This window comes from Alligator sinensis, unplaced genomic scaffold, assembly GCF_000455745.1.
Source record: "Alligator sinensis unplaced genomic scaffold, ASM45574v1 scaffold737_1, whole genome shotgun sequence".
Classification (NCBI taxonomy): Eukaryota; Metazoa; Chordata; order Crocodylia; family Alligatoridae; genus Alligator; species Alligator sinensis.
In genome coordinates this window covers 2,701,804-2,725,182 of record NW_005841930.1, presented here as the reverse complement: position 1 = coordinate 2,725,182, position 23,379 = coordinate 2,701,804, and the positions used below count along the sequence as shown (strand labels likewise).

Sequence of the window (23,379 nt, the reverse complement as noted above, 5' to 3'; positions counted from 1 at the left end):
TGCCTGTCCCCGAGCTCTGCCCCCTAGATGCCCCCACCCCACAGCCCCCCACCATGGAACAGCACATACAAAACCTTGTAAATTGTTTGCACAGAGAAGAGGGTGTTTTATTGTTGGTGGAGGGGCTCTGTTGTTGCGTGGAAAAGGGGCTCTGTTTGATATGAGGGGAATAAAAACTGCTCTTCTGAGACATGTCTGCAGTAAGCGTAGTGCTGGGGGTGGGTGGGCTATAGTGGGGAGTGCAGGAGGAGGATGTCAGCCAGCACCTCTCGCACCAAGTGCCCTGGCCACCACTGATGGGTGTGAGGCTCGCTTGGGGCCTCAGGGGGGGCGGGAAGCACTACTGTCACTGCCCCTGCAGCTGGTGCTCCCTCTGCTAGGTGCCCTCTGCCCCACACACATCCTCCACCTGGCCTCACAAAAAAGCTCCCACCAGGCTTCACAGATATTATGCAGCATGCAGGCTTCACTGATAATCCGGGAGATGTTGTCCTCAGCAAACAGGCAGGCAGTGCGGGTGCGCTAACATCCTTTGAGGCAGCCAAAGGTGCACTCTACCAGGGTGTGGGTCCAGCCCAGGCACCAGCTAAAGTGGACCTGGCAGGGGTCCAGCTGTCTGGTATAGGGCCACAAAACCCAGAGCAGGAGCAGGTAAGGAGGGTCCCTGATGAAGGGGGGGGCAGGGAGTGGTGCATGTCCAGCAGTCCCAGCATGAAGTGCCTGCTCCGCACCAGGGCTGACAGGGCAGAGTTACAACATGCAGGCATTGTGGGCACAACCCACCCAACCAGCATTCACATTTGTGAAGGCACCATGGTGGTCAGCGATGACCTGGAGCACAACAGAGTGAAAGCCCCTCCAGCTGTAGTAGGGGTGGTCATCGTGGGGCAGACAGGTGACGGGGATGGGGTCCCATCCAGGGCTCCAATGTACTGGGGGAATCTCAGGTCATGGAACCTGGCCACCACTGCCAGGGGGTTGTTCACCCAGAGCACTGTGTGCCCCAGCACCTCCTGGAGGGCACTGGAGGGAACTGCAGACCCTACAGGGTGGCCTCTCTGGCAGTGGCCTTGTCCACTCCAAAGTGATGGCCCACATAGCAGAAGCTGGTGGGCATGGCTAGCTTCAGCAGGGTGAGGGCCAGCTGGTTGTCTGTGGTGAGAGGCAGCTGCATGTTGGTGTTCTGCTGCTCCAGGTGTGGCTGGAGCTGCTCCAGAAGGTCCTGGAAGGTGGTCCGGGCCACTGCTTGATGTCCCAGGTCTGCTGGACAACATGCAGCCACCAGTCCTGGCTGGCCCAGTGGGCCCAGATGTAGTGGGGTTGGAGGCCCAGCAGGGTGAGGGTGACCCCAGCAGTGGTGTCCAGCAGCCTGTTGTCGGCATCCCTGCTGGGGTCCGGCCAGCTGAAGGGGGTCTAGGCAGCAGCTGCGCGGTGGCAGCAGCCCTGGGATGGCATGCTGCAGCCTGGCAGGTAGTTGCCGCACATGGGGGAGCCAGGGGGGCCCAGATAGCTGTGGGCTAGCTGGCAGTTGGCACAGCAAGCCAACAGGGTCAGTGTGGTGGTCAGCAGGAGCCCAGGGTGCTGACTGTCACTGCCAGGGGCAGGGGCTGGAGCAGCCATGGCACGGGGAGACATAGGCAGCAAGAAGAGAGCTGCCGCATACTGCTCCTGCATTGTGCACACTGCTCCTGGCCAGGGAAGTGGCTGGCCAGGGAGCAGAGAATAGGGCTGTTTTTTCAAGATGACTACCAGCTGCTAGCAGCTGCAGCTGGAGCCTCAAGCTCTCCACCAGTGGCAGCAGCAGCCCATTGCAGGGCCGCAGGAAGTTGGAGCAGTTTGCTGCTCGGATCAAATCTTCTCCCATGTCCCTGCATAAGTAGATGCCTGCCTTACTCATGGGTAGTTTACTCACAAGTAAACTGATCTCAGATCAAATGAATGTGTAGATGTGCCCACTTTGTACTCAGCTTGACAGTAATGGTAACCCAGCCTCTAACTCTCATACATCTTTTCTAGATGCCAAATAGAGAGTCAAACAGAAAAATATCAAAACAGTTTACAACCTTGAAAAAATAGGATAGTACTGCAGGGTAGAATTGCTCCAGCGAGTTGTATCTGGGTACAGCTAGTCCCAGGTAATCTATTCCTAATCAGAGGTACTCAGTTTAGTACCCTGATTTAGTAGAGTCAAATGGTCTACCATAATGAAGGTTGAAACAGACCTTTGATCACCTGCAATGATTAGCCTCCTATTGGGACCTCTTGTTGGCAATTTATTGTTCCCTTTGGCACTGGCAGTTCGATCTTCACATCTGCATCCATACTGGAAAGAGCACTGCTCCCTGTGTGCTCCCATAAATTCATTCAGGACACTGGTCAAACAGCAAGACTGATCCCTGACTACCAAGTGCAGCCACATTGTGTGAACTGTATTCAACTTGGGATTTCTTTGCTTCAAGAATGCCATTTTTTGTAACACCTGAACTATGGTGTACTTAACATTAACATCTTCTGACAGGGAGAAAAAAAGAGAGACAGAGAGAAAGAAAGAAATGTAGTAGGTAAAGGATCCAAACTACAAGTAACATGAAACTGTGAAGCTGGTGTGAAATCTCCCTAGGGCTATCAGAGGAATTCCTGACACTTAATTCTGATAATAGCTGTCTGAGATGTAAAGGAAAATTCAGATTATTTTGGAAATAATAAGCTTGAAAAAAATCAAGCTTTCTTCCATTAGTGCTACCTCTTCTGCCAGTTAGCAGTTCAGATAAATCAGACCACAGTCTAGAGTAGGACTGTTGGATGAATTAAAAAAAGATGGCAAATTTTACAGAACTAGCAGGACAGAGACACTGGGAGTAGCAGTTTTGCAGGACAAATCTGTTGTGTTTTTTCTGTATCAATCTAAGGCAGACGTAAACCATAATGTTTTCTGAGCCCCTAGGACAAATGACACTGGCCTGATGCCAGGGGGTCAGATGGAACCTATCAGACAGATCTTAACTATTACTATTCACTGTCCTATTAATGTCCCTGATGAAGAAGAGGTACAAATCTAAGGACTTTGGCATCTCCCCCAGGTATCCAAACATTAATTGGAAATATTGGGGGTGAATGTTGTGTACATTTTCATTATGGAGGTGGTGAGCTTGCTAACCCTGTACTGAAATGCACATGATGATGATTTGATCTGCTAAGACATTTGGTGCCTGTCCTAGGGATTGCCAGTTCTGTCAGCCTCATCGCTTGAACTTCAGACACATTGCCATGCTAATTCATTGAAGGCAGTAACGCAAATCTACCAGGTAGCAGTTTTATAGCAAACGATCCATGTCCTTCTCTCACCACTCACGGGAATCCCATGAAACAAAGCTTCACAAACATTTCAAGATCACACTCCAGAATGGCTCCTCCAGGAACGTGCCTGATAAAGCATAAGAACCTGAGGTTCTGACGTATGTGATGTACTCGCCTGTTTCTTGCCAGGCCCAGATTCTTCAGTCAGTGCTGGATCTAAAACCAGAGAGCTGCTGGATCTGTGGTTGGTATTCTGTTACAGGAGGATACTATTACACTGTGGACTGAGACACAGAGAACAAGCCAGCCAAAATTGGCTGAATCATCATCCAGTCATATATACCTCCGTAGCTCAGGCCAGACCCACGAGGTCATACAAGATTAAATCAGAAAGAGCAGGCATCACACTTATAATACATTTGGCATTGTCCTGCAGCATGTTTAGCAGCACCTTTTTGAGCCTCAAACACTAATCCTCAATATTAAAAAGACTGTTGGGTAGGGCATCAGCTCTAGGGAAGTCAGGCAGTCAGATGTCTCTGCCTCATGCAAATAGGCCTTCTAAATGTTAATTACTTGCAAACCTCCCATCTCCCTTTTTGTTTTCCCAGGAAACCGAGAGGACTTCCTGATCCCTTTGTCCTAGAAACAAGAGAGATAAGAAAGCAGCCCTGAGGCAGGGTGAAAGCTATGGAGCTCCCAAAGGAATGCAGAAGTTATTGGACTTCAGCAGAGGACATACATATGTGTTCTCCCTCAGCACTCGCATTAAAAAATACCAACCAAACAAAAAAAGCGATGCTGGACACCAGCCATCAGCAAGCACAGCTGCTCTCACTGCGGCTGACAGATCCTCACAGCTGGTCCAAAACCAGCATTATTAGCAGGCCCAGTGTGTCACCTGATTCTTCAGGACAACTGTAAGGGTCAAAACTTCTCCACCACCCAGGCCCAGACCCCCAAAGGAATGCAGGCACTCAACTTCCAGTGAATGTACGCCTCAGTGCCCAGGCCCCCAAACCCCTTTGGGAACTTGGTCTTTAGTGATCATATGCATTGGCCACCAGACCCAAGTCCAAAAACCTGAATTAAAAGCAAGATCCAGGCTCTGACTACTAACACCACAGCACCACAGATCCCCTCACTCTCAGCTGCTGAATCAGCCTGTACCTTTTCCTTCCACACAACATGTGTCAGCAGCTGCCAAAACATCCCGTTTTTAGTCGATGTTAAACATTAAGCCCGCTCCTCCATTTTTTAAAAACGCTCTTGTGGAATAGCTGTGGTGGGAGGAATCGTAACAAAGTAGCTGTCCTGGTCACTAGCATTCTCCAGGGTACATCAACACTTTACAACATTTCAGCAATTACAGTGCTAGTATTGTTAGGAGAGGTATTACCTAGCCACTAGGAACCAAGTCAGAATATTAACATTAACTATATATATGTAGATCAGAAGTTGCTGGTTTCTTCTTGTTGGTCTTTAGTTTGCAAATCTGGTTTTCTGACCGAAATGCAATCCCAGTACACACCATACAGAAATAATTATATAAATGTACTTCGTTTAAGAAATGCTGTACCTCAAATGTACATCTATTAAGATTAAAGTGATCATTGGGGTTATTGTGATGAACTAAAATCACTTAAGACATATTTTTAAGGATTTATGTTATTGGGAAGTAAGTAATAAGTAATAACTTTAAGTAATAAGCTATATTAAGGTGCAATTCATTTTTACATGTCTATATTTCAGAAGGGCCCACTGAAGTGTAACTGCTGCAGATGTTCCAGATTTTGTCCTGGTATTAGGTTCTGACTGGGAGAATATTTTTATGTCAAGGATTTTGGCAGTAACTGCAGTCAATGGGAGTTTTTCCTTTGATTTCAGTGGAATCAAGAGTTGTCTGCCTAGTGAGAAGAAATCCTTTATTGTATCTGGAAATAAAGCCCTTTAACGAGGAAGATTTAAAAATACATAAGGAGATTTTGATGTAGTACATCATGTGACACAGTAATATGAGAAAAAGGGGTGAGCAGTCATGAAGCTGAAGGCCTTCTTGTGTCTCCCAGAATGCACAGTAAATCTGAGAGCAATTCTACAGTGAAAAGTGCCTGTAACAACTAACACTGTCTCATTGATTTCACTGGAGGAAACATTGTTAGAAGTAAGGATGGTTTTACTATATTTGTATTGCTCCTGACCACAGACAGACCCAGGATTTTGTAATGGAGGGTGTGGGAGCAGCAACCAGTGCTGTAGGGTGACTGTACCCTACTGCCAGCTTCCCTCCCCTCCCCTAGACCAGGATAGACAGACCATTCTGAAGGAGCAGCAGCGGAGGACTAAGTCCCCATATCAAGTAAGAACTGCCCCACCCCTCCTTGTTGGCTCCCCCCCTCTTTCTCTCCTTGCTCAGCAGCATCTCCCCTTCCAGTTCCCCCACCTGTCACTGCTACTGTTCCTGCTGTCTCTCGCTACCCTGGGGCAGGGAGAGCTCCACAGCCATGCCTGCCCTGCCCCAGGAGGACTGCAGAGGGGGCCAGGCTCAGCTGGGGACAATAGCAATGGCAGCAGTGATGAGCTGGTTTCCCCTCCCTGCACCTGCTCTCAGGCTGGTGGGGAACACCCGGTGGGACCAGGCAAGGAGGGAGATCCCACCCACTGCTGCTGCCACCACTGTTCTTGATCTGGCTTTCCATGTAGCTCAGCTAGAGATGGGCAAGAACAGCTCTGGGCCTCCCCCTGCCCCTTGGGCATCCAGAGATACCAGGAGACAGTGGCATTGATGGGTGGAGAAGAGGACAAATGAAGGGGAGGGGAGGGACCTGTCGCTGAGCACAAGGGGAAAAGGAGGCTGAGCAAAGAGGGGAAGGCTCTCACCTGAGTTGGGCAGAAGTCCCCCGCTGCTCATCTCACAGTGGCATTTGGAGGGGTGGGGTGATATGACAGCACTACTGCACTCCTGTCAGGATCCGCCCCTCCTCCCAGCTTGTTCACACATAAGAATTGGAAAGTAACAGCTGCTGCCCTTTTGAAACACCTCCAAATATATGTGTGTCCACATTGCTAACTGTTTACCTCTGCAAGACTAAGGGTATTAAAGAACAACACCGTAAAAGAAGTCAACTTTGAGCAGAGGGAGCAGACTGTTTGTTATGAAGTTGCCACTTTTATTTTTTCCCATCTGTGTTTTACAGGGGAGCTGAGCATGTCATTCAGCACACCACCTACAGTTACATTGTAAAAAATCGTAGAATCATAAAGAAGTATGGCTGGAACAGAAGTCAACTAGTCCAACCCCTGGCCTGAAGCAGGATCATCCCTATCCAAATCAACCTATAAAATCCATTGTCCAACCTACGAGTAAACCCATGCAGACAACCCTGATACAACATGAGACAACATTCTAACCTACCACAGGGAAAGCAGGTCAAGAAATGCAAATAGAGCCAATAAACTAAAAACAAATAAATAAATATTTATTTGTAAAAACTTCTCTTTTATTCTATTACTAGCATATATTAGATGATGTTATCCTAAATAAAATTTATTGTTAGAAAATACCTTAACTCTGCTTTGAATTATTAGAAATCCAATGAAAAGCCAAACCAATAGACAAGGAAAGACGGCTAGGTTTTTTTTTATTAAATGGTAAATGTATGGATCTGGTGTGTGGTTAGTACGAGCTGTCTCTTAAAACAATCATCACTTCCTACTTTCAGTGACTGCACTAACCCCAATTACAAACACCTTCAGAAGGAAATGGTCATTTTTCTCTTCAAATACGATGTGTTTGGAGTATATTTTTCTTGCTGCTTTGTTGTGATGGGGAACAAATTAAAGTGTGGTAAGTAATAACCCTTTCTTCCAATTTGGGATATAGGAGTGTTTGTGCAAAGCTTATTATAAAACATGTCTACAAAGCACAGAGGGGAAAAAATCAAATAGCTTAACATATTCAGGGTGTAGATGCACAAAGGTCAAATACTTAGAGCTGTAAAAAGTAAGTAAAAAGCAGCTCAGGCATAATGTGCTCTTCTATCCTCCAGACTGAAGCCAAATTACACCATTAGGTTGGATCCAGGTGTGCAGGCACATGTGGTTTGTGGCAACACAAACCGCACGTGTTGCATGTTAAACTGTGCAGGGTGCTGCTAATAATTAGCCGAGCTGGGGCAAAGTTTGCTACTGGGATTTCCTGCTAGCCAATAAAACCCCTGATGACAAGGGGCATAAAGCACACCAAAGTGCCATGGGCTGGGACAAACATGGAGACAGGGGAGCAGGCAGTTGTAGGCTGCCTGCTCTCCATTTCAAGGCACACTGTGCCCAGCCAGCTGGGGAGCAGCTGGCTGGTGCGCAGGCTGCTTCACTGCAGAGACTTTGCAGCACGCAGAGAGGGGAGAGCAGGCAGCCCACTGCTCCCGCATCTCCACGTGCAACTCCAGGGCTGGATGGTGCACAGGGTGCCTCAGCGTTGGGGCTGCCTACCAGCTAGCCCCGCACTGAGACACCTTGTGCCCCAGCCCCTCTCGCAGCACATGGAGCAGTGGGGCAATATGTCCCACTGCAAACTGCATGAGCAGGGGTGTGCAGTGCAGCATTAAGTAGTGGCACAAATTTGTGCTGCTATTATTTGTGCTGCTGCAAACACATAACCCTGCTTGTGTGGACGTGGCCTTAGTAGCCAAAGGTGTATGTAGAGTCCTAGCTCTCTCCTCTATTGAACATAACTCCTTTACAATGAGGGATCATTTTACAACCCTAGTGCAGGATTAAATCATTTAATCATAGTGCAGGGAGCAGCCAGAAGCAATTAAGTTTAATAAGCTCAAATGAAACAAGAAGGGAATGGAGAAATCAAAAGCAGACAAGCAAGACAGGAGGCATTCAGTCTGGCCTTTCACAAATACTGATGAAAAATTTGGGGAGGAATCAGAAACGAAACTTTTACTTTGTCTTCTCTGAAGCAGAGGTATTTCTGGCCTCACTGGTCCAGTAATCCTTGTTTCTCTCTGAAGGGTGCCTGGGCATTACCCACTGCTTGTCTTGTTGTTTTAGAATCATCTGTAGCAGCCAAGGCAAATGCTCTGCCCGTAGATGGGATGTGCTGGGCCCTGGCAGGACCTATAAAACATCCTACCTCTGAAACATGTCAGTAGCGATCAGAACGTGCTGCACGATGAGGTCCTGACCTGCTTGTCTTTTAATAGTTGAAGAGCTGGCTCTGAAACCTCGCCAGGCTGACGACAGCTCAGGGCTCTTGGATTGCTTTCTTCTGCTGATTAACTTTGCTTGCTGTTTTAACTGACTCTACAGATACAAAGGAGACAAAATAAATTCCCTGTTATCTCCAGAATAGACTCCTTTTTTTGCAAGCAAGAAGAATCAAGCAGAACGCAGACTACAGCCCCTAGGATCTGTAAGGGAAAGGGTAAGTGGAGCAGATAAGGGGAAAGGTCGGGGAGGGGGGGGATTCTCAATATGCACAGCTGGGGGACACTATCTGTGCCTCCATTATATTACAACCTAGGTCTTCCTTCCTCTGGAAATACAGAGAATAGTTCACTAACCTTATATGGCCCAAGAGCCACAAAAAAGGATTTAAGTGTCTAAAGGAGACTTTAGCTGGAATTGAGGTATCTAAGTCCAAAAGTCTGATTGCCCACCTCCTACATAACCCCACAGGCTAGAGGAGGGAATTGAACCAGAGTCTCTCACTTTAAGTGATAGCTCTGACCACTGGGCCTGCACGTAGAAGGGCAGCACTACCGCCTTTCTCAGCCATATTCTGAAAAATAAGTGACCTAAGAAGGGCTTAGCCCTCTAAATCCAGAGAGGAGTCAGGCTGGGAACCCTGAATGGAGGGAGACATCTCCTAGAAACCCAGACCTGAATGCCTCAGCCTGTGAGAGGGGCAAGACCTAAGGGACACCTTTGAAATCAGTATTTCCCATGGCCAGCTCTATGACCCCCCACATAGCACATGAACTGTTGTGAATCCCATTTTGAGAGGCCTACCACGCAGCATGCACAGCATAGGCAGAGTCAATGCCAAGCACAGGGCTGTGGGTAGCATTATGAGGGGCAGGTGTCTAGAAGTTTAGTATTGCAGAACTCTGTTTTGCAGTGCTCAAGTCCCTTTGAGGATTAAGTTTGAGAATATTAGGATGGGACACCCCCCCCCTCCCCCCCCAATGAACCATGTTTTTAACCTTCCACAGACGGAAGTCCAGATTTGATGGGGGGCATACTAGGAATACTAACAGGGAGAATGCAGACATTGTCACTGGCAGGAAGATCATAAGACCTAAAGGTCTGGGGTTTTAGAATTAATATTATAGTCTGGGGAACCAATGCTGCTGTCATTTTTGTCCACAGCAAGGAATCATTTCTGCTCACAGAACCATACATGAAAGACAAGGATACATATTGTATTGGCACATTCTTTCTCATTTTTACTATAAGCTTTAATTTATGAATATCTGCATTTCATCCCCCTGGGATTCACCAGCAGATGGCAGCCAAGCCTTTACATTGTAATTTGCCAGCCACACCTTACTCAGCAAGTGTACTCAGAAAGGATAAAAGCTATTTCCAAACCTCCAGTCCCTTCACTCCCAAAATTTGAAATCATAGGTGTCCTCAAAAGCAATCCAGGACAAAGAAAGGGCATTTTCAAGGAACCTGATTTGGCTCATGTAACATTATGCATAGATGTGATTGACAAGCTAAGTAGAGCATTGCCCTCCCTCAAATTCCAACTTCTGGCAAAGAGTAGACACACACACACACATATCACATGCACACACATATGCATATATACACACATGTACACATACACAGAGTCAGCAATGTTGCTAGGAAGAGAGTCTGCTCCCCTATTTAACAAGCTTTTTGTTCAGAGAATAGCTGCAGAAAAATGCCAATAAAGGAGTGAGGAAGGAAGCGGATTACTTGCTAGATAATGCCTCAATTTTCCTCAGAACTGAAAAGCTGTTCTAGCATTGCATAAGACAGCCCCTTTTGAACTTATTTGGTACGCAGCAAATATAGCTGAACAGAAATAGAACAAACTTCTTGTATTTCTGCGAGGGGGGGAAAGGGGATCAAATTCTGGTCTGGGGCCACCTGGCTCCCCCAAACTGATATGTTTTAATGCTGCCAAAGCAGAGTTGCAGGAGAATTTGCCCCCGTCTGAGGCCCCTTTGCACCCGCTGAGCTGATGCAATGCAGGTGTAAGGCCCTGGCAGGAGAATGCCCAGCAAGGACATCTGAGTGAGTTGCTGAGTGAGCTCAGCAAGCTTTTCGCCTCACAGGAGGCCAGAGTGTAGGCAGCATGCCAAGGTGGGGCACCAGTTAGCATCAGGCAGATCAGGGGTTGGGGAGAGTGGCCAGGACAGTCCTGCAGCCAAGGAATTTTAAATGGCTCCTATCTTCCACAGGGAGCTCCTAGACAAAAAAGGTGCAAGTCACCTCCTGTCAGTGCTGGTCCTAAGCCTAGTTCAAAGGAATCTGGCTCTCAGCAAGCACCTGCATTGTAGCTTGTAAAACAGACAAAAACATCCTCCACAGGGCAGATTCTTCTGCTAGAAGTAACTTGTATGGGGAGCGTGAGGAACAGCCCATTGCTGGGCTGAGGGTGTCTGTACAAGGAGCTGCAGGAGGTGGGTTCTTCTGATTCTAGTATTTTATGCAAGTTTTGTGCACACAATATTACTAAGATGATGAGTGCTGTAGAGTAAGTGTGCATTATATTTGGCTGGACTGGTAACAGGTAGCAGACAGTCTGATATTTTATTTAAGCTACATGACTTTTTTGTACAGGTACCAGCTATGTCTGGGATGTTTCTCTAGCTGTTAAAAACTGCACGCCTAGCAGTCCCTAATGTGTGCAAGTGGCTGGACTGGAAACCAATAAAGTACCTACACCAGGATGTACTACATCTTTCCCCAAGACATCACAGAGCACTAGTCATCAGTCACTTCTGCTCCCCCAGGTTATCAACTGCTGCATTACTTGAGATAACTGAAATAAGGCTGTATGAGCACCTGTAGCACTGTAGGAGTCTAGCATGGAATCAATCCCAGACCAAATTCTTATTTAGTCCTATAAATGAAGCAGCTTGCTTTTCAGAGATGTGAGGCATCATACAGGCTTCATATGGGCAAGCAGGTGTCTACAACTTCTCAAAGTGGACTTCTTTTATTAAAGAGCCTAAAGATAGAGGTAAGTACTTAACATTAAGCACCTACATTTGAAATTCCTACCAAAACATATACAACTATAAAACCTGCCTTTATGCTCTGTGAGCAAAGTGGGGTGGAAGAGTGCCACCCAAACAGAAAACACCGATCTCTGGGGAAAGGCAACATATTGTTTGACTTCAAGAAGGTGCTTCCAATAAGGGAGTGTGAAATAAATGTTAGGAACATTTTAGGATCTGGCTCTATAGCATCTTTCCTACAGCTCTCATTGAAATCAAGGGAAAGTCTATTACAGATAGGTCTGGAAAAACCCTCTGTGGTTTCCTTGAAATTAAACAAAGGAGGGATTTGAACCAGCTCACGCCCCAATGACAGATGCACAGTATTTGGTCCAACTCCTCTTGAGAAACTTGAAATTCAACATCCTGGAAAGAAAGAAAGGAAAAGAACACTAATTAACACCGACTTTCTGAAGGTGAACTACGTTTGTTGAAAAAGTCATGTGATTCTGAACGACATGTATGGTGGTGCCTGTCTAATGAGTTTATAGTGCTTTGTTAGCAACAGGATGGACAGATTTCCTCTCTGTTGTTTTATGGTCTGCTGGACAGTGTCTTCACTGCTGGCTGCCAAGGAAGAGCAACAAGATAGCACTTTCAAATGCCTCAGTATGACACACTGTAGGCACCTGCCAACACAAGAGGTATGTGGCCAATAAATTATTTACGTACTGGAAAAGAATGCCCCCTATCAGGTACCTGAGCTTCACGGAAAAACAAAACAGAGTGTATTCTCCAGGACCGCACAAGGGAAAAAGGCTGGGTGCTTACGTTTTGTCCAGATTGCCTGATATAATGTGATACTAGGTCATGAAACATTCAGTTCCAGATGCCTTCAGAGAAGCCATGCTGGTTACACTGATGAATGCCTGCTGCAGCTGGGAGATTTTCCTTTGGTTATGTTTCCTATTCATCTAAGTTTCATTTAAGTGTATTAGCCATAGGGCAAGTTAATAAAAGTTTAAAAACAAGGCAAGATCAGCCCGTTTGCTGGAAGTGCAAAAATATTCGTTGCAAAAATAGTTTTGCACATTATAGCACCTTTCCTCAGAGCATTGCAAAGTGCTCGTGTACTGAGTAATTGTTAACTAGGTTTTCAGGGCCCTTCTACAGGGACAGAGCAGATCACAAAAAAGCTAAATGACGTAGCCAGGGTTGCATGGTGAATAAAGGAACTGCTGAGAGTTGTGTCCGTGACTCCTGACACTTAGGTCTTGTCTACACACACACACTTCATTTTGCTTTAATTCTAATGCTAATACAGTTGAATCAGTGTAATAGGGCTTTATACCCATCCAAAACAGGAAATCAGTGACACTTGCTTTTCATTTAACTGTATCCATGTGGGAGGTTTTACCAGTATCAGTAAAAACAATCACATCCGTAATGGAAATAATTATACCAGAACAAACTCTATGTGCACAATAGGCCTTCATTCAATTCTTAGTATGAGACCTCAGTGCCTCCACCCTATACCCAGGCTGGTAGTGTTGCTACACCATAAAACATAACCAGAAGTGCAAAAACTACACCAGCTGTGTAGCCTTGAGAAATCAGCGCACACATCCCAGTTTTAAAGGGCAAAGCCCACTATTTTCCTCAGGTTTTGCCTGCAAGGGGCTGGGGTGGGGTGACATGGAAGGGATGAACTTTCTGCTTTTAGGAGACCTCTGCTCCATTTCTGCTTTCTGAGAGCCCAGATTTTAAAACAGTAGCATTACAACACTTTAGATCAGCTAAGGATTTTTCCTTTTATTAGTTTTTTGTAAATAAGACCAATGATGTAGGGTCTGTTTATATGGATAATTCAGATTCTAACCCCTTTCAAGCAGGGACCATGCATTTCTTGTTTCCTGTAAAGCACCAAATATTTTTTGTGGAATCAGAAATGTAATCGCTCGAAAAAGCAGGGTGTAGTTTGGGCAAAACGTCACTGTATGCTTTGGTTCTGCAATCTCTGAAAATCAAAGCCACACCTAGCATTGTGTTCACAGACTGGAGGAAGCAATGGGAGATAACCAAGCCATCTCAGACAGAAGACAGGTCATTGTCTATACTAGGCTTATTTCTGTAAAACATATCACCCCTGCTTCACCAGTGCTGATGATGATTGGATGCTGACCGTGGACAAGGTGCCAGGATCATTTTATATTTTAACCACCACATCACATACATCTGCTCACAATGATCATGTAGAATGACAATGCAGTGATTAAAGCATCAGCGGCCAATGCTTATTGCTAGTGGTAAGAAGAAAGGATGTTGGTGCCATGTGGATGGGAAATCTTTGGCAAAAACCATTTAGTGTGGACTCTGATAAGGACTTCCCAGGAGCACTGTGACCAAAGCAAAACCGCAGGCCCTGAATTGTAACCAAATTGCTGCAATGTAGAAAGGAGTGAGAAACATGTTGGAGATTAGATGTATGGATGCTGTTGGAGAAGAGAGTCTAATGCCTGAAAAGTATCTGGGACCTCATGTGCATACCTGGTGATGCCATCTCTGAGTCACACCTGTCGCAGCTATTGCAGACGACCTGCCTCGAGACTACATAGGAAGAAGAACCGGAACCTGTGTAGCAGTCAGAAAATGATCAACTCCCTGAATTGAAGAGCCTACTGTGAAAATCTTAAGAAACTCTACTATAGATTTCCAAATGCACAGGGAACACCAGTGCAAGCTAAGACAGAGCTAACCCAGCCCGTTCTCACCAGGGTCCCACATCCACAGCTGTTAAAGCATGTCCTGGTGACAGAAAAATGTATGGTGATTCACCGTAATAATGGAGCCACTCCCACTTGCCCATGTAAAAGTGAATCATCCATGCTTGAAAAATAGCCAGATACATACCAAGATAACAAAATGAAATACATAAACACAGCCCTAGGGGTCTGACGCACTCCCTAACAGAATGCACATAGGTCTCATGAGCTTTGTTGGGACTTACTCATATCCTGTTGGGGAGAATAGACTCTCGCTGTGCAGCATGGCATCCACTTTGTTTCTGCATCCACATCGGAAGGTAAAACCATTCACACTCTACAGTTTTGGCCAACAGACGCAATCACCTGCCTCTGAACTTTCAGTATTTTGCTTAGTGGAAGACTAGTTGGGGTCATGTTGCCTGTATTTTTCTGTTGCTTGTTTCAGAATTAGTTGTTGCATGGATGCTGGCTAGAACTGGGAGAGGGAAAGCTAGACAAAAAATTGTTGCCGGACCCACTGCAGCTCATCAGTTGATGGAGAACCAAGATACAAGGAAAGGTCAAGTATTGCTGCAAGAAAATTCATCAGACTCCTTGTGTGTTTCACCATCCCTGTCTCCTTCTTTCCAATAATAAGTGACTTGTCAGGTAAGTTATTACTAAAGTGTCACAACCCAAAGTTGTGGTTTTTTGTTTTTGTGTGCTTCGGCACCGCTAAATTATGTTCCCGCCAAATTGCAGCTTTTTTGCACGGTGGAGTTTTCTGCTGCAATAGGAGAACCCGCGTGCAAAAGAGTATTTCCCGCCGTTTGTAGCCTTCTTTGCATGGTGCATTTCTTTTGCATCATAGTGATGCACGGTGCAAAGGAGTTCCCGCCATTTGTATTTAGATTCGTGCCACATTATTGGCCGGTTCTAAATGTAGGCACACGTGGCGGCTAGCTATTGGCTTGCTAGCCGTACAAAAGGCTTGGGTAGTTTCCGCCCAAGTCGGAGAGAGAGGAAACCTGGAGAGATACAGAACTCGCCAGGAGGAGGAGACTTCTCGCTGTGTGAAGATCTCCAAGCGATGTGGACCCTTGCGGACCCAACGCACCTTTCTTAAACATGCAACGGAGGTCTGTTTAGCTTCTAGCCTGTCCCCGTCGCCGAGCACAATCCTAGATGTATCCCTATCCTATATACCCAATTTTCGAACCCACGGAGTCTTAACAGCTCCGGGGGACCTGGGAACTGAACAGAACCCACGGAGTTTCAGCCACTCCGTGAGGAAAGAATTGCCGAACCCGCGGAGCCTAAACCACTCCGGGGTCAAAGAACCGAGTTTGTCAGAGTCCTCCAACGAGGATTCAAACGGAGCTGAGCCTGGAAAGCTGTCCAGCCTACACCGCGACCACCTTGGGTGTAAGTAAATAATCTTTTCAATCAACCATTACGCCTCCATAACTGATTCTAGCTCGCGCGTACCTTACCGCCCCGCGGTTTTCTCCGGCCCCGCGTGCCTGGGCTGCTGGCTACAGTCCGCGTGCGCCGGCTCGCACATGGCGAGGATGGGATCGGGAGCCGGCCCGCACATAAAGAAGTGCCAGCACAGCTTCCACCCCTTCTGGCTGACAATTCTTACACAATCTGCCAGCTGTGTAACCTACGATTCTGAACTATTGAGGCATTGACTTAATTTTTTCTGTAAGCAAGGTGTGCCTCAGCGTTTCCATTCAGACCTACACACTAATGAGACAAATTTCATGCAAAAGAGAAAAAGACTGAAGAGAAAGAAAAACTTGTGGCAGGCGATATCTACTAAAATCCAACTGCTTTTCCAGGGTAAAGCTGGTTCTGCCCCATCTCAGAGCTTCCAGAGTGGTCTTCAGGAGAGCAAATCGTTAAATCAGAACTGCATGTCACTTAACATGGATTAGAAAAGGCTACTCTTAGGGTGGCTGGAGGGCTAATGTGTTTGGACACACTTTTAAGTTTGTCAGAAATGCTGACATGACCCAAACTTTGAGGCTAGATTAGTTCCTGAGAACACCATGGCTCAATGGATGTTTGAAGCCGGGGAGGCAGCCATTTTACAACTATCGAAAGCAAAATGGAACCAAGTATCTGTGGAGTCTTCATGGGGTCTTGGATAGCGATTCTTTGTCTTTGGAGGTGCGGTTAGTCATAACGAGCCAGGAATAGACTTGGGAGGCGATTCAACTGCATTTCAATTCATGACATGCAGGCAGGCAAGGATTTCAGGATTCAGTCTTCAGTTGAATTAAGCAAAGCAGGAACCACCAACAAAATAAAAGTGTGTCTGACCACCCACCAGACTCCTTGGCCACTCAAAAGTAGTGCCTGTCCTTTTAATACCTGAATTTTGGATAACACTTGTCACATTCCCGGCAGCTGGAATGGTGGAAGGCAAAGTCTTCAACTTCATCTGAATGTAGGGAACTGTCACAACAACAGAGCAGTTCCCCTAGGTTAGTGTGTTTTCTGTAAATATTGTACATAAAAATTATTTACATATGCCGTATGTTGTAGAGAAAATTCCTTGAAGGCACTCCTACACGCACAACCCTGTCCCAACAATATGTGCTGCAAATGGTTCAGCTTAACTATGTCATTTTTTTCACCTGGATAAAACTGAATTGCCCCAACTCATCCCTTTCTCACTGAGGCTGCTTTTTGTAATTATAAGTACATACCAATGCTTAGATTCCCCTACAGGTGTTGGCATATACATATGCTGTTAAACATGCTCTTTACTGCATAGATTGGCAGGTCACTCATATCTTGAGGTCTTTTATGTGGTTAGCAGTTTGCATGACCTTTGCATAAGGCTAGAATTTTGATTATAAGTGTTTCAAAAGAAAATGAGTCAAATTGTGAAATAAACAAATTTTGAAATGTGTCAGATTTAGTCTTGAATACGTAAGTCTTCATGTACTTTTAGCTGCAACACATCAGTACAAACATCTTCTCACTGCCCTCCATCACCTTAACCCACACTTGCAGAGATCATCCTTCAGGGTGAAAAGGTAGTTCAAGCTTTTATAGCTATTCAATACTTGGGATCTCTCCTGAGACTTCCAGTAAAGGTACCAATTAACACTAGCTATGTTAGTGGCTTCCATAAAGGCAAAACTGTCCATTGGGAACCAGGCTTTGCATGCCAAACTCAGTTCTCCCAGGGCACCAAAAAGTCACCCAATAGTACTCAACTGTGGTCATTGCTAACACTGTAGTCATGGGCTGATACTGAAGTGACAATCTAGAGGTGAAAGGGTCTCTAGCCCAACCCATCAACAATTCAGTCTCTGATGAAAGCATAGTTATTAGTCGGCAGCTATTAGTTATTTTCAGAACAGCTTGCAAATACTGTGGGAAACATTATGATAGAATTGGAAACATGGGATTTCATAGGCTGTGTGATACATGTCACCTATCTTTATCAAACAAAGAGTGGTTTTGGCTCACAACACAGTAGACAACTTAGGTGAGAGGTTTACCCTCTAGTAAGTGTAGAAATGAAAGCTGGCTGTGCATTCCACTGAGGGAAGTTCTTCGGTTACTCATTTGGGAATGTTTGGCCTTGAACATGTGAAGCTGAGATGCATTGTGTGCATCTGAAACCTTCCTGATGCATGAATGTTGAGAGTTGCTATACTTAGCTTAGTTATTTTGGCTGCACAGAGTATCTTGTTTTCTTGTCACATTTCTGGACAACAGACCATGTCTTACCCCCACATTTGGGCATGCATATGAGTGGAATGACTCATAGGAAACTTGATAATTTTTTTTTAAATTCTTTTTAGAGGTATCACTTCATTGGGCAGCAATGATGATGAACTGTACCAGCATGACCCCATCAACTGCACTGAAATGGAAAGCCTTGGGAAATACCTCTAACATGTCCCTTAGGTAATCAACATTGAAACTTTACATTAAGCTCCTGTGCTGGAAAGAGCCTGAAGTCTAAAAGCAAAGTATATTTGACTTCTTCATGCACAGTGTACAAGAGCCATCATAGACAACATACAAATAACAGCCCTCAAGTACTTCATAGCACCTACAGTCAAGTCTCACTGTCCACATAAAGACTGGTGATAATTGCAATGGTAATCACCAAACTGGAAGGCATCCAATCATGTACAACATGGAGCCACAGACCATTGTTCTGTTTTCTTTCCTATCAACTCATATGGGGCCATGGTCAGAATGGAGATTATAAAATGGATTATTTACACCATCAAGAGGGTTAGGTAGGATGCATATGGTAGGATAATAATGCATGGAGCTACTGTGATAATGAGATATTAGAGTACAAAGGCTGCATATTAATAAGACCAGGACACACTAGGATTGTTGTATGGGTCTTGAATGCATGCGGGATTATATACCACAGTTTTACACAGGGGTGGGCAGGATGTGGCCTGCCAGGCCATTCTATCCAGCCTGTGGAGCCCCTAAAAATTTAGAAAATTAATATTTATCTGCCCCTGGCTACCTGTCGTGCGGCCCTTGATGGCTTGCCAAAACTCAGCAAGTGGCTCTCCGCCCGAAATAATTGCTTGCCCCTAGTTTAACATGTCGCTTTCTGCACTGATTGGCAAGTCACTTATATCTCAAACCATGCACAGTCTACCGACTAGTATTTTCCAAGACTTACATTAACAATACAAAGCCAGGTGTGTCTCCATACACTTCACGTACCTGTTAATAGTGAGCCTGCATTCACAGAGACGGAAGCACAGCATGCAAACATGAAAAATATCAATTAATCTCAGATGATTCAAACATACTTCTTGCTTTAATAGCACTGTATGTGATAAAGGACATCACTTGAAATGGTTGTTTAGGATTGTCACAAAATTTGCAGGATTATTACCTTCCCTAGATAAACAGTGCTACTTAATAGCAACTCTGGCATGTTTTGCAATGGAATGTTTGCACATTTTTCCTGTTGCTACTTAAAATAGTGGACAGTCCTTTTTGTGCTTGTGAGACGTGATAAGCCACAAAGTAGCTTAAAGGTGTATACAGGCATATTCATTTTGGAATTCTCGATTCCATGTAGATATTGATGCTTTTGTGGCTGGTAGGAACAGATACCAATGCTTGCAAGCACTTTGTCATGGATAAGTCAGACCATGATCTGGAGTTTTGTGTACTAAGTTGAACTGAACCTGAAGTGCACACCTGGTTCTTAGGTTAAATTACACACCATTATGTCTGCATTTTATAGTTGTAATGCCAAGCTGTATAGCCCCATTTATGATGCTAAACTTTGAGAATGTATAATTTCACATCACTATGCAGCGAAGCAGATGATCATGTGGTGCTGCTGGTAGGATTTTGAATGTTTCTTCAGTCCCTTAGTTCACAAGTGTCCTGAGACAGGCATGATTTTTTTTCCCAAAAAACATGATAGTTTTTCTGTGGCCTGTATGAAATAAGTTGGTGGCCCAATGATCAGATTACAAACATAACTTTAATTTACAGATGTACCTTTGCTGGCTGAATGCTCAGAGACTGAATGATACTCTTGGCCTCAGATGTCATCCCTCTAGAACAGGGTTGCATCAGACTGACCATGTGATGTTTGTACTGTGGCAGAAATCACTACGTAAGTGGTTCTCAAAATGCCAGCTCTGCTTTTGCTCATTCGTGGACTACAGAAAAATAACTGATCAATTGTGTTGCAACGAACTCACAAAACCCACAAGACGCCTGGATGCTTATTTTGCTGCCCAAGGGTCACTTCCTGCCCCTTGGGCAGGGGGCTGGACCCGATGATCTAGTAAGGTCCCTTCCAGCCTCAATGTCTATGAAATCTATGAAACTTCAGAATGTTTTTTAACACTGGGGATTCCTATTATAACAGCGCAAGCATTGTGTGGTCCCCTATGGCACCTTCGAGAGGATTTCAAAGCATCCCAGGGTACTGCAGCACCTGGTTGAGAATCAGTTCACTAAAACAATGCAAGACTTCAGATTATCCTTCCAAACTGTCACTGGGCACATCTATATCACCATAGTGTCAGCGGACACAAACCATGACACCGCAGCTACATTGTCATAGTGATGCACTCCCTTGCTACAGTGCGTCACTACGGTGATACAGCAGCTAAAAATAACCAGCTGTTACTGCACCCTCATTTAGTATTTTCTTTAGGAAGTGCTAAATGATGGCACAGTAACAACAGCACCATAAGGGAACGTGTAGACATGCCCACAGGCACTTAATTCAACAACAAAATCAAAAGAATGCATAGCTTGCTTCTATCTATTCTTTAGTATCCTACAGAAGTAAGAGCCCCTAGGTGTTAACATGAAGAATATTATAAGGAGCTGAACTATTATTGTTATATATGCTGCTGTTAAGTGCATGTCAGATCTCACGCTGAAAACACATATCATGAAGCAGGATCCAGCCTGTCATCAAAACCTTGACCTACTGCAGATATCGAAGCTATCAATGCTAGCCACAGTGTGACACAGTGTAGTGATTTCACTGCCAAAGTGCAAAGCTAAGTTACATCACTCATCTTGCTGCCTTTGGCTGTTTATTTTCCTTCTGTAGCTGTACATTTCCAACGGTTCATTTTCAGTTTGTTCTAGTAATTTTCAGGTTAAATAACTGTATATTGTGCAGGCTCTCAGAGTTGAGCTGCGGCGGTGTGCTGTCACACAGTTGTTTTTAAATTGGGCTGGAATAGTCTGATGATATAACTTATTCATATGACAGTAGCAAACCAAGGACTTGACTGCAGCCCATGTGCGCACACATTAAATATGCCACTCACATGCTCTTTCTTGTCACATGGAAAACATAAAATACACATTATTTTGATTACTAGTTTCATAGGCTCTGTGTCTGTCTGTTCCAAGAGAATAAAATATTTACTCTCACTTTTCTTTTTAATGCTGATTTAAAAATCATATTTAAGATGACGGAAGAGAGCCCCTTGGCTAATTTGCTTGGATAACTTTCACTGACAATTTATATTTACGTCAAGGAACTTATTGGGTCAAATGTATCCCTCATATAACTCCCTTGAGTTCAGGCTCGTTTCTCAATTTGGCTCGTTCTCTTTCATTGGCATCTTCAATGCAGTGCTATGGAATAGCATCTGAAGGCAGTTCAGCTCCACCAGTAATTTGCATACTTCGTTCACAAATAGATGAAAATTTTCTGCCATATGATGAAGGCACAGAATATATGTAATTTATACTGTTCCAAATTCTCCATCTTATTCAGGAGAATCAAAAAATACAATCTTACAAATCCTATACCAGTAGTTCTCAACCTTTTTAGACTCAAGACACCTCTTGGGAAATGCCAGCTCTTAGTTTTCACTATTTTTTTCTAAATAATAGAGCATTTTTTCTGTTGCACAGAACTCGGGAAGACCACAACTATGGATTTCTATTTGAAATCTCTGGACTTATCTTGTGAATCATGTTTGTAAACTTAACAGTGCTAAGACCCTGCTACACACTTGAAAGGATCTCAAGGCACCCCAGGGTGTTGTGGCATCTTGTTGAGAATCACTGCTTTATACATACATGCACATTCATACTTATTTTCAAAGCTGGAGACAAAGATCATGTAACATAGTTCTTACTATATTTACATTACATAAACTGGCCATGTAAACAGGAAATAACTGTCAGATTAAGTGATGCCTGAATGATAGATTATGATTTTTGAAAACTTTTCCTGTAGATATTATTTTTACAAAAACCTGGAAATAATAGAGTAATGGCAACAGCCAGTTGCATCTAATATCTATGTCCTCCTATCTTTCATAACTGCTAGTCGTTTCAATCACTTCTGGTGTAACTATTTGACTATTAAACATTTAATTCAGAAATGAAAAATCAAATCTCTGCAGTGGTTTAGCGAAGTAATACTACATTTTCTCTTTTTAAATATGTAAGAAATACAACAATTAATCAAATTTGGAGACTATGAGGACGCAAGATTCTCTTGCAACATCTTTTAAACAGTATTTAAAGCTATAGTACGGATAAGGCAATGAGGGTTTGGCACTGGAGACCCACAGCTTCCATGCAACACAGGCGGTGGAGCAGGTGGAGAAATGAGAAGAAGGGGTGACATGGTGAAAGGGTAGGAGAATGAGCTTTCTTTCTGCATTTGAACAGATAGAAGCAGGACAAGACAGTATTTTTTAAGGCCACAGAAGAGGCCATTAAATTGAGACATAAGAGGACCACAGCCTTGAGAAGAAATGTTATTGTGTGGATAGATAAAAAAGGTCTCATCTTTGAGATGTGGTGCAGAAAGAAACCACAAGATTTAGACGTAGCCTGGAAAGAAATCAGAATCAAAGATGGTGCTTGGATTCTGGGCCTGACTGATGGATAGTATGCCAGTGTTGTGAACAGTGATAGAGAATGGCACTAGTAGCAAAAAGGAGATTGAGAAAGGCACTAGTAGTAGAAGGGTGCCATGGAGGCTGAGATGATGGCTAGTTATCTGCAAGGAGATATCAAAGGAATGGACTAAGATTTTAGTTTGGACAGGAGACAAGTAGATCTATCCAATATTTTAATTAACACATTGAATGGCTGTTGAGAGAGTACTTTTATAACATTTGTAAAATGACACCAATCTGGGAAGCTTTATAAACATTTTTTAAGGATGGTATGAGAATTCAAAATGAACGTGACAAATCAGTTAGATGGATTTGATCTTGCTGATTACAGACTAATAGCAAGGTGAAATCTAATAACAGTAAGTACAAAGTACTATGCTTAGGAAAATCAAAGATGGGTGACAACCAGCTAGGCAGCCATACAGCAGAAAGATATGAGGGTGATAGTGGATTACAAACTCAATAGGAATCAACAATATGATTCTGTTGCTAACAGGCTACTCATATTCGTGGTGCATTAACAGGAGGACTGTATATTGCAGGAAACAATTTATTCCACCCAGTGTGGGTGAGACTTCAGTTGGAGGACTACATCCACATCTTAAAGAAAGATGCAAGTAAACTGGACAGTCCAGAGACAGCAGCAGAATATTTGAGGCTTAGAAAGCAAAACCTATGAGGAAAGATAGAAGGAACTAGGTTTAAGTCCACAAAAGG

At 44.4% G+C, this 23,379-nt stretch overlaps 1 protein-coding gene across 1 annotated transcript in view; it reads right to left on the bottom strand.

Moving 5' to 3' along the window:
- Positions 1-5,837: 5,837 nt before the first annotated feature.
- Positions 5,838-23,379, bottom strand: part of CDK19 (cyclin dependent kinase 19) — a 226,640-nt gene continuing 209,098 nt past the window's right edge. Inside the window, exon 13 of the mRNA XM_025198850.1 lies at positions 5,838-8,610. Within this exon, the coding sequence (XP_025054635.1) occupies positions 8,437-8,610 (174 nt within the window). The 3' untranslated portion in view covers positions 5,838-8,436. The remainder of the gene's footprint in view (positions 8,611-23,379) is intronic.